Consider the following 17,428-nt stretch of genomic DNA (forward strand, 5'->3'; position numbering starts at 1 on the left):
CTCCTCCCTCAGACATTTTAAAACCCTTGAACACTCTTATTATCTTTCCAAAATCCCTGTTCACCTCCGGGTTCTAATAAAGGCTAAATCTAATCGAAACAAATTGGCCACAAATGATGCTTGTAATATTGTACTTAAAATAAAATCTAAATATCATAGGGGTGAAAACACAGCATTAGAATGTTGGCTAATTATTTACAAGTCAAATCTGAAAGGAAAACCATTGACCCTATTCGTAATACTCTTACTAACCTCCTATAACACTCTGTTTCAGACATCATTGAGGCATTTCAGACTTATTACCATTCCTTATTTATGGAAGACACCCATCCCACCGTAATCGACACTTAGTCATTCTTTTATCGTCTCCCCTCTCCTTGCTCTATTACGGATGCTATGGCCCTCCTGGAAAAAGATACAACTCTTCAGATTTCAGATGCAATTAAATCTTTAAAGAGAGCTAAGGCTCCGGGTCCTGATGGTTTCTCTTTTTAACGTATATCCTCTTTTATATCTACTTTTGCTCCACACTTACTTGAGCTCTTTACCTCCTTTCTATTGAATTCTAAACCTGAAGGCTCTTTTCTTGATGCTTTCATTGTAATTCTCCCTAAACCTGATAAAGATCTTTTCCTCTGTCAAAATTATCACCCGATCTCATTAAATGATTATGACTGCAAAACCTTTGCAAAAAATTCTTGCCTATAGACTGAGAAGGGGTTATTCCCCAACTTATTAAATGTGATCATTCTGGCTTTATTAAGGATAGGCTCTCCTCAGATAATGCTAGAATGTTCTCTAATATTCTCACTCTGGGGAAAAGTTTATCCTTTACCTCTAGCTGCATTATCCCTTGAAGCTTTTGATCGCCGAAATTGGCAATTTATGTTCAAAACTCTTCATGGGCTCGGTTTCGGCCCCAAATGTATTTTATTCATCAAATTACTGTACTCTGATCTCGTGCATGTGTATCTGTTAATGGTCTCTTATCTCCTGATTTGAACTTACACAGAGGTACACAGCAAGGTTGGCCCCTTTCTCCTCTTTTATTTATTTTATGTGGTGAACCCTTTCTTGAATGTATTCGCCATAATCCTTCGATAACTGGTTTCCTTCACAATTCCCACTAAATTAAACTTTCTGCTTCTGTAGATGATATCCTGATTTACCTTTGGAAACCCTTAACTTTCTTACCCTCCTTCTTGCAGGAAATTGCCTTATATTCTAAAATATCCCGGCATAAATGAAACTTTTTCTAAAACTGAAATACTACCCTTAAATACAATATGCGACCAATTCATGTTCTCTGACACCAACTTTAAATGGTGTCCATCTAAAATTAAATACCTTGGTGTATGGCTTTACCCTACCATTCCTCAAACTCTTATCCATCATTTTAATGCTTTGAAAATTTAAATTCAAAACCTACTCTCCTCATGGTCCTCACTACATTTATGCTGGTGGGGTAGATTGGATACCATTAAAATGATTGTACCGCTCATTCTATTTCTGCTTTCTATGTTACCCTTTAAAATCCACAATTATTATTTTAACCAAATCAATTCTATCTGTACAAAGTTTCTCTGGAATAACAAACACCCCCATATTGCTTTACCTAAATTAATCAAACCAAAAAACAAAGGGTTCAATCAGACAAGTGTATCCAATAAACAGACAATACCACGATGTTCCAATACCTAGCTGGATTCATTTTGAATGTTCTCTATTACATGACCTTTCTTTCTATGTCATTTGTTGTATGCCCATTTGCACCTTTATATCCAAGCATCCTTTTGTAAAATATTCCCAACACTTGTTACATTCACTGTTTATAGACGGCTCTAACTTCTATCAAGCTGTCCTTGCCTCTTCTATTTAGTACAATACATTTATTAAGTTTCGCCATAAATCCTTCTATTTCAAACATTGGAAAGAGAAGAATATTCTTAGGTCCACCAAATTGTATCCCATTACTCTGTTTTACCTTTTAATACAATACAAGTATGTTATGATTTACCCTCTTCTTGCTTACCTCAATATTCTCAATTACCACAGGTACTTCAATCATTTCTTTCAACCAAAACCTTTCCTGCTAACATTACCCAATTTATTCCCCTAACTCCTTCACATAAAATCTCTTCTGACTCTAATCCTAAAGCTTCCTTTATATACAAACTTTTACCTACTCCTATCTCTGAAAGACAAAAATCTCCAACTGAACTAGCTTTGAAAATAGACCTTTCCATCACCCTTTCATCTAAAAAATTGGACAAATTATGGCATACATTTTTTCAGAGATGTTGATATTACTCAATCTTTATTCTTGCTATATAATAGAGCTGTTAGGGCGCCAGTATTTATACATAAAATCAACCCTTCTTCCTCTCCTCTCTGCTGTTCATGCCTTTCCACCAATGGTACATTATCTCATTTGATATACCATTGTCCTAATGTCCTAAAATTTTGGAAATCAATTTGGCCCAAATGTTCCAAGAGTTTTTTCTTTTCTGTATCCCCTTATCAGTTCAAAATGTTTTTCTTGGCTCCATGTCAGTTGATTGTCATGACACAGTGCTGACGTTGAAATTGTTTGAACTTTTTATTGCTCTTGCATTTAAAGTTATTCTTACTTGCTGAAAGATAATTCCAAAATATTTATGCTAACATGGTGGAATCTTATTTGTGACGAACATAGAATTTCGACTGTTTCATCTTCATCTGTATCTCAAAAAATCAAATCTGATTTACTTTGGTTACCTTTTACTACTTTTCTGTCTACATACTCCTCTTAATACTAATACTTATTCGACAATTCTGCTCCCTTCCTCTTCTTTCTCCTCCTTTATTCCTTTTCCTTTTTTCTTCACTTTTCTTCCTTCTTGCTTTTTTCTCATTATTATTTTAAAATTGAGATAATTAATAGTCTAGATGGTACTCTAATCTTATTCTTTTTTTAACTTGTATAAGGCTGTACTTTACAGTTTCTTTCCTCCATATATAGCATTATAGCTCCCTTTTATTGTATACTCTACCATGTTATTTTCTTCCTTATGCTGTTTCTGATCTTGATACCTATTTATATACTCAATAATAAAAATTAAAAATTTAAACTTGTACAGTGCGCTTTTTTATCTCCCAAAAATAAGAGTTTATATTTTTTAATATATTATAATTTAAAATGTTTTGTCAAGAGAAGATAGATTGCTCTAAAATAGCCTAAAACTAAGAGATAAATATAGGCAGAATATAGGAAACAGTGACTGTCGACTGAAGTTAAGTTCTATCTGTAAAAGAGCACCACCTTTAAAGTTTTTGCTTCACAGATACTTTCAATTTACAAATTAACCCCTTCAATAATCAGATGCACTACACTACAATCACTACAGGCAGATGTGATCATTTAATCTTTAAATTATTCACCCCGAAGTCGAAGCCCTCTATAGCTATCACAAAAAATGAACTACTATGGGATTTAACTTACATTTGATTTATTTCATAGCATTGCAACATAGACTGTAGGATAGATTATAGATGCTTGAGGTGACAATATAACACATATGGTACAGAGATCAGGCTAAAAAACTATACAATAGTACCATCATATGTTTAAGGTTATTTAATTAAATAATTTTTAAGATAGCAATTCAATGTAACCAGTGCAAATATTAAAAATGAGTTGGGCAAGCTCTTCCACAGTTAAATATCAATTTGAAATACCAAAATGAATTTGGAAATAGCACTTCTAAAAATAACATTTCCCAATTAATGCTTCCAAAAACAAATACTATGAAAAAAACACGTATTAAAGTGCTTCTTCACAAAAGTGGCGCAGCAACCTTGAGGTGGCTTTACAGTGGAGCACGTGCACATATCAGTGAGTCTCTGCAAATTTCGTAGCGCGCGCTGCATTGCATTTTGCAATGCAGGGTGTGCTACGAAATCCGTTTTATTTATTAAATTGTTTACTTACCTGCAATTATCCATATTCCGTTGTTTACCACCCTCCACCCTGCCCCTCCCCCGCACCGCCTCCCTGTCTGACCGAACTCTCTCCACGGGCCGCGGCTGTCCATAGCACCAGGCAATCCTCAAGCCAGATACTGCTGGGATGGAAACATACATTTTCAAGCAGGGATACATTACCTAGCAGCAGCTCACGTCCCCTGACAATGACATGTTGTGGTAAATAGAAGGTGGCAGCCAGGGATGTCAGATAGGTACACCAAAAGATGGGCAGCTGGCAATGCCTAACGCTACCCATGCTTCTCATGGTCTCAGGTGCAAATGAAGATGGAGGCAGGAACAACAAGTAAGCAGGTCTATAGGTCTTAGGTTTCTCTTACAGTATACGGGCATCACCCGCTTTAGTACTGCCATGCCTTCATAATGTTAACGGGCTTCTCATGATTCTCTCTAGGCACTTAATTGGCAAGCTACAATAAATACAGAATGCTGCAGCCAGACTAGTGCCAAACCAAAGCAGGCAAAATCAGAGTAGTTTGCACTCAAGACTCTACCAGTTGCAAGAAGAACTGATTCACAGTTCTGCGCATTGCACAATGGTCAGCTCAAAGGTGAAGACCAATCTTACAATCGAAGCTCATCCTGTTGAGTCAAAAGAGAACCCTCAGATGGAGAATGGCTCCACCCCTGACAAACCCCCTTTTAACAAAAAACCTGAACAGACGGGAGCTGTTTTCCTGCACAGACATGCTATCTGCAGAATATGGTCCAAAAGAGAATACGGATCATCAGCAGCCATTTAGAATTCATAAGAGTAATACAGGCCTAGCTATTCCTAGGCTCATGACTCAGGTGACTCTCAGATTACAAGTTAGACTTCTTTGTGAACACATCACATTACGCTAACTTACACATTCCATTGGCTTGTTACTAGCATGACATTGCTATTTTGGAGCACTTTTTCCTAATATCATGCACACCAAAACTCCACTAAAAATAGTGGCTGCATTAAAAAACATAATGCAAAACGAACAATTGATGGACAGAATGCAGAACAGTGTAAAACATTCACCCCAGTGCAGAGATCTGGACCTAAATCCATTGTTTTTTTGCTCACCATGCCATTCCAGTTTGAACCCAGCCATAGGCAAATCAGTCTTGACCCTGCTCTCCTTGGGAACAGTCCAGCCCGAACTGCCAGGTCAGGTCCTCCCTGGACCGGAAACAAACACCCTGGGGCCAGTTCTGGGGTATCATCAGCGCGGCTAGCTTGACTTCTGTGGTATGGTGAGCCCAACCCACTCGGGGTGTCAATGCAAAAAAAACAATTCATGGAGAGAATGCTGAACAATGTCAAACATTCAACCCAGTGCAGAGATCTGGATATAAATCCATTGCTGTATGCGCACACTTGGGTCCTTGGCCCACTGTGCCAAAGGATTGAAGCTAGCCTGACTGATGATGGGTGATTCCCCGAAACTGGTCCCAGGATGCTTGTTTCTGGTCCAGGTAGGACATGTCTTTGCAGTTCGGGCTGGACTGTTCCCATGAGGAGTGTGGTCAAGACTGATTTGCATATGGTTGGGACTAAACTAGGGTGGCATGGGGAGCAAAAGAACAATGGTTTTAACCCAGATCTCTTGACTGGGGGTGAATGTTTGATTTGTTCCGCCTTCCATCCATCATGTGTGTGTCTTTTACATTAATAACATGGCACTGTCCCATCAGCCATGCCACACTGTAGGTTTTAAATGTACTAAATAGCAAATTTTCTGCAGTGTCACCATGTATCTCTCTGCTGCTCCCCACAATGTATCTTCAGTTCAAAGCATGCTAGCCATGCTCTTAAGAATTAAAATGAAATTTTTCTTTCTCTATCGAACGTACTAGTGTCCTGTTTCTTTTGAAAGGGATGGCAATATCTTTGAATAATACCTCTACATTATTCTTAATGTATTCTCAAAATGTTTATAATGTTTTATGAGCTGCTCACTACTTGACCACTTGAAAATCACTATGCAAACCAACAAGGAGCAGGAAACGATTTTTGAGCAAAGCAACATATACATAATTTCCTGACAAACACAAGAACTTATTGAAAAGGGGCTTAAAGAATTCCAAGAAGGTGAGGTACGTCCTCTCGCTATCAATGGTTGAAAATCCTTAAGAAGCATGAGGGAGAAGAGCTCAGCTTACAACTAATGGACTTTTATTACTTAACTAACCATACAGTGTAATTATTTAACTAACCATGCAGTGTAAGAGAGCAGAAGAAAGCATACACAACAATTAGTGGGTAGGTAATGCATTACACCTGTGGAGATGTCTGTCCTGTATACATGTCCAGTAACTAGATGACTCAAAACCAGCATGCAAAACAAAAACATGGTATCCTGTGAGGATCAATCACAGTGTTACCTTTTGCCCAAGTGAAATCATTCAATGTAACACTGAGCCCTTAGAATCAATCAAATCAAATGGTCTATTCGATAGTTATTAAATGATTGTACATGTAGTGTTTCCACTTTACAAACATGGCCCTGGAGCACAGCTAAAAATAAATACATCAGACCCATGACCATTAAAAAAAACACTAAATCAAATCCTGAATTCTATCCAAAATGTCGAATTTCTTCAAAAATGTATACAGATAGCTCCACCTGTAGAAATTAGACAACATCTACAGGAAGAGCCACCTGTGTACATTTTAAAGAACAAAGACTTATATAAACTTAAAACATGGATAGGGCATGAATGCCCAGAAAGATGATTTTTTTTATGACTATCTCCGTGGGGTTTGCACATTGAAGAAATTGTGCAACCATGTTTTGTTGTAATACAAGGAAAAAATGCATTTTGTATAGAATGCAGGTTTTGATTTAGTGCTTTGTTGGTTTTACAAGCAATTTGGAACTTCATGAAAGCATAGGCGTGTAAGCATTAAGGTAAAGGGTTTCATTTGCTCTTGTCTCATGGGTTTTTAGGTTTTGTTTCTGCATTTCAGTGCCCAGATTCTTTTTTAAAGGGAATCTCGCCCTGATAATGACCTCGCTTAAACATTTGTGGTATCTCATTTGCATTGAGGCCAAAACGTGTCAGCATTTTCCAAAAGGGAGGAATATGGAAAACCTATTATTACTTTGTTAAATCTCAAAGAAACTTTTGTAGTGAAAATGAGTAATTAACAAGCAAAGCATTCTCTTCATAGTAGGAGTAGAACTGGAAATGCTATCACCTCCCTTTTTCCTGTATGGGACCAGATGAACTATGCCAATCACACACTGAGAATACTTTGTGTTGCTCTTTTTTCTGTGAATAACAATATCTGGAATGTTTGTGCTATTTTTGCAAAACAATGATTGCTTTAATAGTTTGTGTTTATGTTTTTGATTTGCATTACTTGATCATTAATGTGAATGTCTCATATTTATGGTGCATTTGATTGCTTTCTTGTTCAGTCTAATGAGCTTGTTGCTTTATTGTTTGTCCCCTTAATAATCAGTACTAATTTGAAGTAACAATTAAATAAGATAAATGGATTACAAAAGGTCTCTTGGTCACACAGGATTCATGTCCGTATTCGAACTACATTCCTTCACATTTATCTTTGATTTATGGTGACTGGGGGTTCTCTCTGTTCTTTGGTTTGATACTAAGATCAACCCCCCCAAGGTAGCCTTATAGGATCAAACCCCAACTGGTTTTTCCCTGAATTGTATAATCATCACCCAGTAAGGTCATAAATCTGCTCTATTTGTGAATCAGGTACAGGTATTGTCATCTCTTTACCCTGCTACCTGCCAAACCAGCAGCACAAAGCACTGTTTGTGCATCTCACAGGACCATGACATATCTCACAGAGAGAAGAGAGAACCTCAAAACACAAAGTCATCACTTGATTGCACATTTAGAAATCAACACGTAAAGGCTGCCAAAGCAGAAAATAAATGTCTACCTACCATTGCTTGTAGTAATGATCTCAAGGCAACCTAGCAGCACATAAGCGAAACACAAAAACAAAAACAAAACAAAAATCCTTAAACCACTATCAATAATTCGACCAGCATGTTACATTAAGCAACATGTTACATTCTGCAGCAATCTACTAAACATTCAAGTATATGGCTTTTATGTATTTAAAGGCTGTCATAAACATTTGTGGTGACACCTCACTATGAATGAATTTGATTTAAAAAGAAGTTATAATATTATATAAACATGTTCTAGGGTACAATTAAATGTTCCAGAAGTCATATTGTCTAATTGGCATAAGTGATAAAAATATCATAAATATTACTGCATCCATGTCGAAACATTTTATAAAGCACTGTATAATTTTTAAAGGTTTTCTATAAGTATTCCGTGCTTCTGAGTTATGCGTTACTTACTCCTCATTTTCAAAGAATAAATCCTACTTATAGAAAGGAGCTCTGTGAATCGGGATAGAAAGAAAATGGACCTAGGGGCTTATTCACAAGCCCCTTGACCCACATAAACTTCACTTTCATTGAATTTCAGGCACCGCCCAGTGTTTGCCATATCTACAAGGCCACGTTAAGCCACCCTACATGGCTTTCATGGTCTTGTAGATATGGTGTGAGGAAACGCAGCACAAGTCGCTGTGTTGCCTCACACTACGATGAGGAGGTATGCTATGGGGTTTCAGTGGTTATTCCCACGTAACACTCATGGCAGTGGACACAAACCCAGAGTTACAACATTCTGTAAACCTGGTATGGTAAGAAAGATGACTTGTAGACTGTCAAGGTTCTTTGTTTCATCTTTATTCCATCAAGTAAGAAGTAACACAGCGACACGAACACAACTGCATCCTCCACCCTCTCCTTCAGCAACTGTCTCACCACCCACTACATTCTTCCAAGAATACATTCCACGCATTCCACACGTGCACACATATACACGCGTCACACACATACACGCGCCACACACACACGAGACATACACGCGCACAACACTACATATATAACCAATACCACACACCCTCCTCCTCAAAAGCTTAAGTCACCACAAAAAGAATTACCCTAATTTAAAATCAGAAAACCGGACAGGCATCTTCCTTGTTCTATCACCACGGCGAAGAGTCTCACCTTCAACACCAACATTGGTACAAGATGATCCAACATCAACAATATCTCTAACACCATTTCCCGTATCACAACTAGAACTACAACCACCCGTACTGCCAGTTAACGCCAACTCCTTTACTAGACCAAAATCATCACCTAACATATAACCACTACACGTCCCATCATCAACACCACCAGATCGTGAACCTACCACACCATTCCTCTCATTGCAAAAACTCAATTGCCGAAAATTCCACCTCTTACCATCTTCCAATTCTACAGCGCTACCAAATACCTTCATTACTCTCAAGGGTTTGGACCATACACTTTCACCTTTCAACACTATTCTAGGGTTCTTCACTCTAACCATCTGACCAATCTTAACCAAAGGCCAAGCATGTTTGTTTCCATGATACTGCTGATTGCTATCTTGATACTTTTTGACTTCAGATCTGATTTCTTTATCAACATCCTTCCCATTACACTGCATTTTATCATTTCTTTTCCTCAACCACCAAGGAACCAATCCAGTAAATGGTTTCCTACCTCTCAAAATTTCAAAGGGTGTCTTCCCTGTAGCAGAATGCGGAGTAACACGATATGCAGTCAATCTTTCTTGGAGAGCTTTCCTCCAAGGTAAACCCGCGCTCAATGCCAATTCGATCACTTCCTTAACCACCCTGTTGAAGCGCTCAACTTGACCGTTACCTTCTGGGTGATATAGTGACGATTTGATGTGCTTGATGCCCATCACCACTAAGAACTCTTCCATCTTCTGTGACACAAACTGGGGACCATTGTCCGAAACCAGAACTTCTGGTACTCCTTCCCTTGAAAACACGTCCTCTAAAAACTCAATAACCACATCCGTAGTCATCCCACTTACCATTCTTACCTCGGGCCATTTCGAATAGTAATCAACTAATACAATGGCATAACAATCCATAGACGATAAGGCTGAAAATGGCCCCATGAAATCAATAGCCACTTTTTGCCACGGATAGTCAGGTAACTCCACCATGGTTAAAGGCACACTTAATGGCTTTGCCACTTTATCACTAGCACCACAAACTTTGCAATCCCTTACTAATCGATCCACCATGGAATCAACACCTGGCCACCAAAACAACTCCTTAACCCTCTTTTTTGAGCTGGACATACCACCATGTCCCGAATGACCTTTCTCAGCAATATTCTTCCTTAAGCCAACTGGAGGCACAATTCTGTCACCCCTTAAGACAATATCATTAACAACACACAGTTCTTCTTTAATCTTTGAAAACGCAGCACATTCACCACGTAAGTTGGATTCTCTTGGCCAACCATCAACTATAAAACGTTTAACCTCTTTCAAAACCACATCTTTATCCATCTCACTCATCCAAGACGCCTCAGATACACCACTATCAACATCCTTATCACCTATAAGAAATACATCCTTAGTGGTAAACGCTATCTCACAATCAGTATTTGTTTTGACATCTGTCAAATCCACATTAGGTAGCCTTGACAAACCATCCGCAACTACGTTGTCTTTACCCGGAATATATTCTATGTCAAAACTGAACATTTGCCGCTTTGAAGCTAAACGAGCCAACCTTGGAGTTAAATTCTTCCCACCTTCAGGCCTTAAAATGTTCACCAATGGTTTATGATCCGTGCAAATTTTGAACTTCCTCCCCCACACATACATCCTGAATCTCTCAGCCGCCCATGAAGCAGCCAACAATTCTTTTTCTATTACGGAATAATTTTGTTCTGCTTTTGTTAATGTGCGTGAAGCATACGCCACTACTGTCTCAGATTTAACACGTTGGGAAAACACAGCACCAATTCCATACCCAGACGCATCCACAGATAAAATACATTCAGCAGTTGGCAAGAAGGGTTTCAAACATGGTGTAGTAACTATCTCTTTCTTCACCTTCTCAAAACATATTTTTTGTTTGTCACCCCATGTAAACATTACACCTCTTTTTAACAATGATCTCAAGGGTTCAACCTTCAAAGCATAATTTTCAATGAAACGTGAGTAAAATTCTGTTAATCCCAGAAATGACATCAATTGTTCCCTATTTGTAGGTTCAGGAACAGCTAAAATAGCATCAACATGACTGACTTTAGGTCGAATACCATCTTTGGATATGACATGTCCCAAATACTCTACTTCGGATTTCCCAAACACACATTTTTCGTTTTTAATAGTTAATCCACTCTTTCTTAATGCATCTAGAACCGCATATAAACTGTTATCATGACATTCCTTGTTCTTCCCATATATTAAAATGTAATCCTGAAATACTTTAGCATTTTCAATGCCTTGTAGGACCCTGCACATTTCTCTTTGAAAAACCACAGATGCACTTGCAAGGCCAAATGGCATACGTTTATATCTAAACATTCCCTCTGTGGTAATGAAGGCAGTGCAATGTTTAGAATCATCCTCTAACACAATTTGGTGATATGCACTTGTCAAATCTATCTTGGAAAACCAAGAAGATCCACCAACGGAAGATGTAAGCTCCTGCAAATTTGGAAGAGGAAATGTATCAACCCAAATAGCTTCATTTAAACATCTTAGGTCAACACACAAACGCAAATCGCCATTAGATTTAAGAGAAATCACGACTGGCGAAACCCAATCTGAACTTTCAACTGGTTCCACAATTCCATCCTTGCACAATTTCTTAAGTATTTCTCCCAATTTTTCTCTATAACTAATAGGTACGTTCCTAAGTTTTTGCCGAACAGGACATGCACCTTCTCTTAATATGATTCTCTGCTTGAAGCCAATCATTTTACCAATCCCATTAGAGAATACATCAGGAAATTTTTCCTGATGATTTGAGTAACTATCCCTCTCAACACAATCATTCTGAATAGAGTAAACAGGACAATCCAAACTAGGATCAATTTTCATACCTAAATCAAATATATGTGGCCACCCCAAAATAGTTGCACCTTTGTTAGCCACATAAATTTTGCCTTGACACAAATTGTGTCCAAAACTTATTTTGGCTAGTATAAACCCTTCCAAAGGTATTTTGTGACCAGTGTAACTTCCTGGGTGTACATCAGGTCCCAATAATGACCTGTTGGGCCAAAGAGATTTAAACAAGTCCATGCCCATAATGGTATACCACGCACAAGAGTCCACCATAGCCTTTACTTCTAGACCATCAATATTGACAAAACACGATGGTAACTTTCTAACCTTACTCATCCCTTTAGTTGACTCATCATGTACACTGCATATTTCACCTACTACGTGAAAAGTATTGTCTTGATTATCAAATTGGACACAATTAATGTCATCTTGCTCATCATCTTGAAGAAAATTGACCTTAGCTTTAAAGTTGCGACACACTCTAGTAAAATGTCCTTTTTTTTACAGTTAGTACATATTTTATCAAGAGCAGGACACCACTTATAGTTTGCTAGATGGCTAGAAGATCCACACCTAAAACACGCAAACTTCTTCAGCTCATTAACTTTCTCATAACTTTTTTCATTACCCTTCTTATTAGGATAGGAAGAATAATTAGTTGACTTATTATCATTCTTGAATTTAGATTTGTCACCCTTATTTATCACGTTAACTGAAGTAGAATCAGAATCATTTTTCTCGTTTCTGACCTCGCGAATACATTGGTCCGAAATCTCCACACCTCTAGCTACTTCAATAGCATTTTTTAATGAAGTACTCCCTGATGACCATAACTTTTCCTGAATTTTTTTTAGATTTATTCTTCATAAGAATCTGATCACGTAAAACCAGGTCATACGTCATACTTTCAAATTCACACGTAACAGCTAAACCCCTCAAAGCTGAAACATACTGATCAATTGACTCATCTATTTTTTGAGCTCTCGAATACAACTTAAACCTCTCCATAACGACATTAATTTTCCTTCCAAATCTCTCCTGCATTTGTTTAACAGCACATTGATAAGCACCCATGTCACCAGCATTTTCAATTTTAGGTAAATTTTTGAACTCCCTTAACCCTACTGCACCCAGTCTATGTTTAAGCAAAGACACCTTTCTTTCTTGAGAAGATTCTTCTTCAGCTAAAACCTCAACATAAGCTTCGAACATGTCAAGCCATAAATCCCAAGCAATAGGAGGGTCACCGGACTCTGCTAAAAAAAACGGTGTTGGGTGAATTGAAGACATTTGAATTAATATATACAGTTAAAACAACAACCTAGAACTGGAAAAAAAAATATCCTTGTAAGTACGATCCTTGCGCAAAAAGTTCACCAAAGTTCAAATAGTATTAACAGTTAATATTCCTTTTTGGGCAAATTGTTCACCAAAGTTTGTAAATAATACAGTTATTTGTCAGAAGAAAAGCAAAAATTTTTTTTTTTAAATTAGATAAATTCATGTACATTCCAAGAATTTACATGGACTCTGAGCGTTGATACCATCAATGTTGAACACGGTACTCTATTGGTATCAGTGGCGTTGAAATCAGCACACGATTAACATCACCAGCGTTAAAATCGGCATTTATTTAATATTGTCAGCGTTGAAATCGGCACTCGGAATGACGTTCAACACGAAGTGCTCGTTGCTAGGATACTGAAAATATATTCAAGATGGCCGCCACGTTATGTTGTGATGCGTGATGACGATGCCGCGTGATGACGATGCTGCGTGATGATAAACAATCCGCTACAGAAAGCCAAAGGAATGTTTCCGCTTAAGCTGCAACAATCCACACGCGAGGAACGTTCATGCACCATCCACTCGCGCCGGAGTCCACTTGAAAAATGCACCACAAAACAAGTAAGCGTTGCTGAAGGTAAAAAAATTTTAAAAATAGCAATTTTACCACTCAGAAGTCCATTTGAAGATGTAGTCGTAGTAATAGGAATCAAATCCAATTGAAGGATGGTAATTTTAAATAATGAAGAAGAAAAATAATCCCCCCAAAAAATTTTGATAAATTTGTGTTCAATGCCGCTGTGAAATCCCGCTCGCCGCCATATATTGTAAGAAAGATGACTCGTAGACTGTCAAGGTTCTTTGTTTCTTCTTTATTCCATCAAGTAAGAAGTAACACAGCGACACGAACACAACTGCATCCTCCACCCTCTCCTTCAGCAACTGTCTCACCACCCACTACATTCTTCCAAGAATACATTCCACGCATTCCACACGTGCACACACATACACGCGTCACACACATACACGCGCCACACACACACGAGACATACATGCGCACAACACTACATATATAACCAATACCACACCTGGCAATGCATCAAAAGCCTATGCCTCCCAGGGGTGGCATAGGGGAGATGCAACAAGGAGAAATAACATTATTTCTCCTCTTTTTTCTCTCTCTGTGTGCTGCATTCAGCAGCACACATATAAGGAGGAAATCACCTCCATTGGTTTTCAGGGCCGGCTCTAGGGCAGTGCGATCGGTGCCACCGCACCGGGCACTACCTTGGGGTGGGAGCATCATGTTTCATTGTTTTAAAAGCATCTGATGCTACATTCCTTGTACCCAGCGTCAGGAAAAATGTCAAGATAACTCCGGTAATTAATGTTCTTCCTGGAGAGAGATTGGAGCTTTGTCTGGCAGTGGACGTTTTGACTCATCCTAGCACAGATGCTTAGGGGCCATTTAGGATAGTGGGCAGCCTGCCTCCACCGGACCTGCGGTAGCCACCGCTGGCCCGGCGGGGACGATCTGCCCGCTATCCACAACTTAAAGACTCCCTGCCATATTAGGATGGCTCGGGCGTCTGCTGCAGACGTACAGACCATCCGCTGCTTTTTCGCCAGTCAACTCGTCGACTGGGCGGAAAACATGGTTAATATGGTGCAGGTGTCTGCAAGACACTGCCATCCATGTTAGGATTATGGCGGAGATCAGCCTTTCCATTGGGGCTTTGCCGCCACGGAAAGGCATGCAGTCTTTGCTTTTGGGGGCCCTATGGTACCCCCCTGCATTGGTATGGACTAGGTGGCAGGCACCGTATGGTGCCTGTCACCTTGTGAATGCCAATGCACAACGTGCGTTCCCAGCATTGTGGGGGGTGGTGCTGTGAGCACCGCCCACAACAATGCTGGGAATAGGGAATAGAAGATGCCACCGCCACGGTGGCAGTGGCATCATAATTGCAGGTGCTGGACCACCGTACCCCTGGCGGACGGTCCTGCATTCTGTTACGGTGGCGGGTGGACTTTGTCCGCCCGCCATCGTAATACACCCCCAAATGTGCCTGCTGCAAAGAACGTGTCCCATTCAGATCACAAAGTGCATATACTATAAATAGGTGAATGGGTTATCACATTTGTCAGAGAGATCCTTTTGTTACTTGCAGCATAAATGTTTCAATCCTAATACAGAGAAGTGAACTATTAAAACTGTCGTCAAAGACCTGCATGCAAACTGCAAGGAATATATTACAGCTAAATATTTTTTTGCCCAGTCTTTCCTTATCCTAATATTGCAAAAGGGTTAATTTGGGTTGAAATCAATTCTTATTATTAAAACCTCTAACAATGGTGCTACTTTTTAAATTTTGAATTTGTGCTTTTCCAGACCAAGGACTCCTAAACTATACTGCCTACCAGTATGGATGACATGTGACTCCATCTTGTAGGCCTGTGTCTTATGTAATATTTCCTATAGACTGATTTACAAACCTATGATTGTCTCCGTGCAATGTATGTATGATGTAAAGTGTTCGGACACCTTAAACTGGTATGAGTGGCACTAAAAAACTAAATGAATCTAAGGGAGTGCTCATGGAGACTAGTGGTAGTGAGGAAATCCGTGACGAGGTGGTCATTGGGGGGGAGGAGGGGGCAACAAATATTGTCACACAGGGCGCCACCAGTTCTAAAGCCAGCCTGATTGTTTTTGTTCAGGAAGAAGTGCCTTCCTGCACAAAAACAATCATTCCCACAATGCATAAACCCTTGCACCGTTGTGAAAGCGTGCCTGTGTGGGGCATGGCAGCCAATTGTGTGCCAGCGCAGGGGAAGGGGACAGGAATGTGCAGTATCTCATAGATACAGTAAGAAGGAGGAGTCCCAGTAATCAAGAAAAGATTTACAAGGCAAAAAATAATAAATAAACCAATCACAAAAGAAATCTGTTCACATTGTTTTAATCACAATGTGAATACTTGTTACAAATATATAACGTATATTGACACTTAAATATAGTTCATGAAGTGCCCCAAAAGTAGTAGAAGGACAAGGGAGGGGGGAGTGATCCTGTGAGGAGATAGTGGAGGGAAGAAGAAGGAAGTTTGTTGTGACAATTAAATCAGTCAATTGGCGTCATTCGTCCATACTACACAATATGTGCAGGAATGGGGACCGCAAAGTTCAAATTATCATTTCAAAAGAACAGCATACTCCAAAAAGTTCAATAAATGAAAAGTCAGGGCGTGGAGTTGGTGATAAGGGTGGTTGTCGACGTTTCGACCCTCTATTTTGCAGGTAGACTTGCTATCCTTGCTGTGGGGTCTTCATCAGGACGGGGGAAGGGGACACACCATAAAGTAGCATAAAATTAGACCGTGGTGCCATGCGATGGCTTGGTCCGAATAGATCGTCGTTAAAAATGAAAAGCACGAATTATTAACGGGACGACCCCAACGCGATATTATTGGCGTGATCTGTTATCTCAGCGGTTGTATCAAGGCAAGAGGACACGATCCTGTTGCGGTCGTAGGGGGGTCTGGCTGATGCACAAAGGTGCTGCGTGGATAATTCGGGCAGCAACGATCGGTTGCCGATCTTGCGCGGTCCGGATCAGTCGGACAGAATGCTTCGTGATGTAAACGGGTATGGAAGTTAGTCATATCCCGCAACGAACATGGTTCATAGATACAGCGCATTCCTGCCCTTTTCTTTTCACATAGGGCATTGCGGCAAGAAGGCTTGCAGTGCTGCCCCATGCCAAAAGTTTGTAAATGAGCCCCATAGCTTATAATACAACTTCTTTGACTTGTTAAACGCCTGAAAAATCATCCCAATTTTTATAAGAGCAATACATAAGGAGCATTTGCCGATGATCCAATCCAATCATGCAGCAAAAGCAATTATATGGCTTTCTTCAATCTTGACTGACCAGTGGGAGGATGCATAAGAGCCTTTGTACATGCATCCTTAACCCCTTCGCTGCTGATGACGAGCTCAGCTCGTCATCAGCCACGGGTGGCATGTGCTGATGACGAGCTGAGCTCGTCATGTAACGCGGAAAAGGGAAAACAGCCGCAAAGCGCAAAAATCGCCGCAGCATTGATGCGGTTAAACCACAAAGGATGAATACAAAGATGAACTCTCTCCGCCCTTCAATTAACTATGCCTCTTTTGTTGAACTCAGTATCATCATAGCTAT

General features: G+C 39.5%; 1 protein-coding gene across 3 annotated transcripts in view; it reads right to left on the reverse strand.

Moving 5' to 3' along the window:
• Window positions 1–17,428, reverse strand: part of PPP2R2C (protein phosphatase 2 regulatory subunit Bgamma) — a 516,687-nt gene that overhangs the window by 446,909 nt on the left and 52,350 nt on the right. For 2 of the 3 annotated variants that reach the window (XR_015309779.1, XM_086964112.1), the window contains exon 2: window positions 7,923–7,952. The exons of the other annotated variant lie outside the window; for it this stretch is intronic. Coding sequence is in view for 1 of the 2 variants with exons in the window: in XM_086964112.1 (XP_086820238.1) it covers window positions 7,923–7,952 (30 nt within the window). In the remaining variant the exon portion in view is untranslated. The remainder of the gene's footprint in view (window positions 1–7,922; window positions 7,953–17,428) is intronic. 3 annotated transcript variants of the gene reach the window in all.

Source organism: Lissotriton vulgaris, chromosome 3_2 (genome assembly GCF_964263255.1).
Source record: "Lissotriton vulgaris chromosome 3_2, aLisVul1.2, whole genome shotgun sequence".
In the NCBI taxonomy this organism is placed as follows: domain Eukaryota; kingdom Metazoa; phylum Chordata; class Amphibia; order Caudata; family Salamandridae; genus Lissotriton; species Lissotriton vulgaris.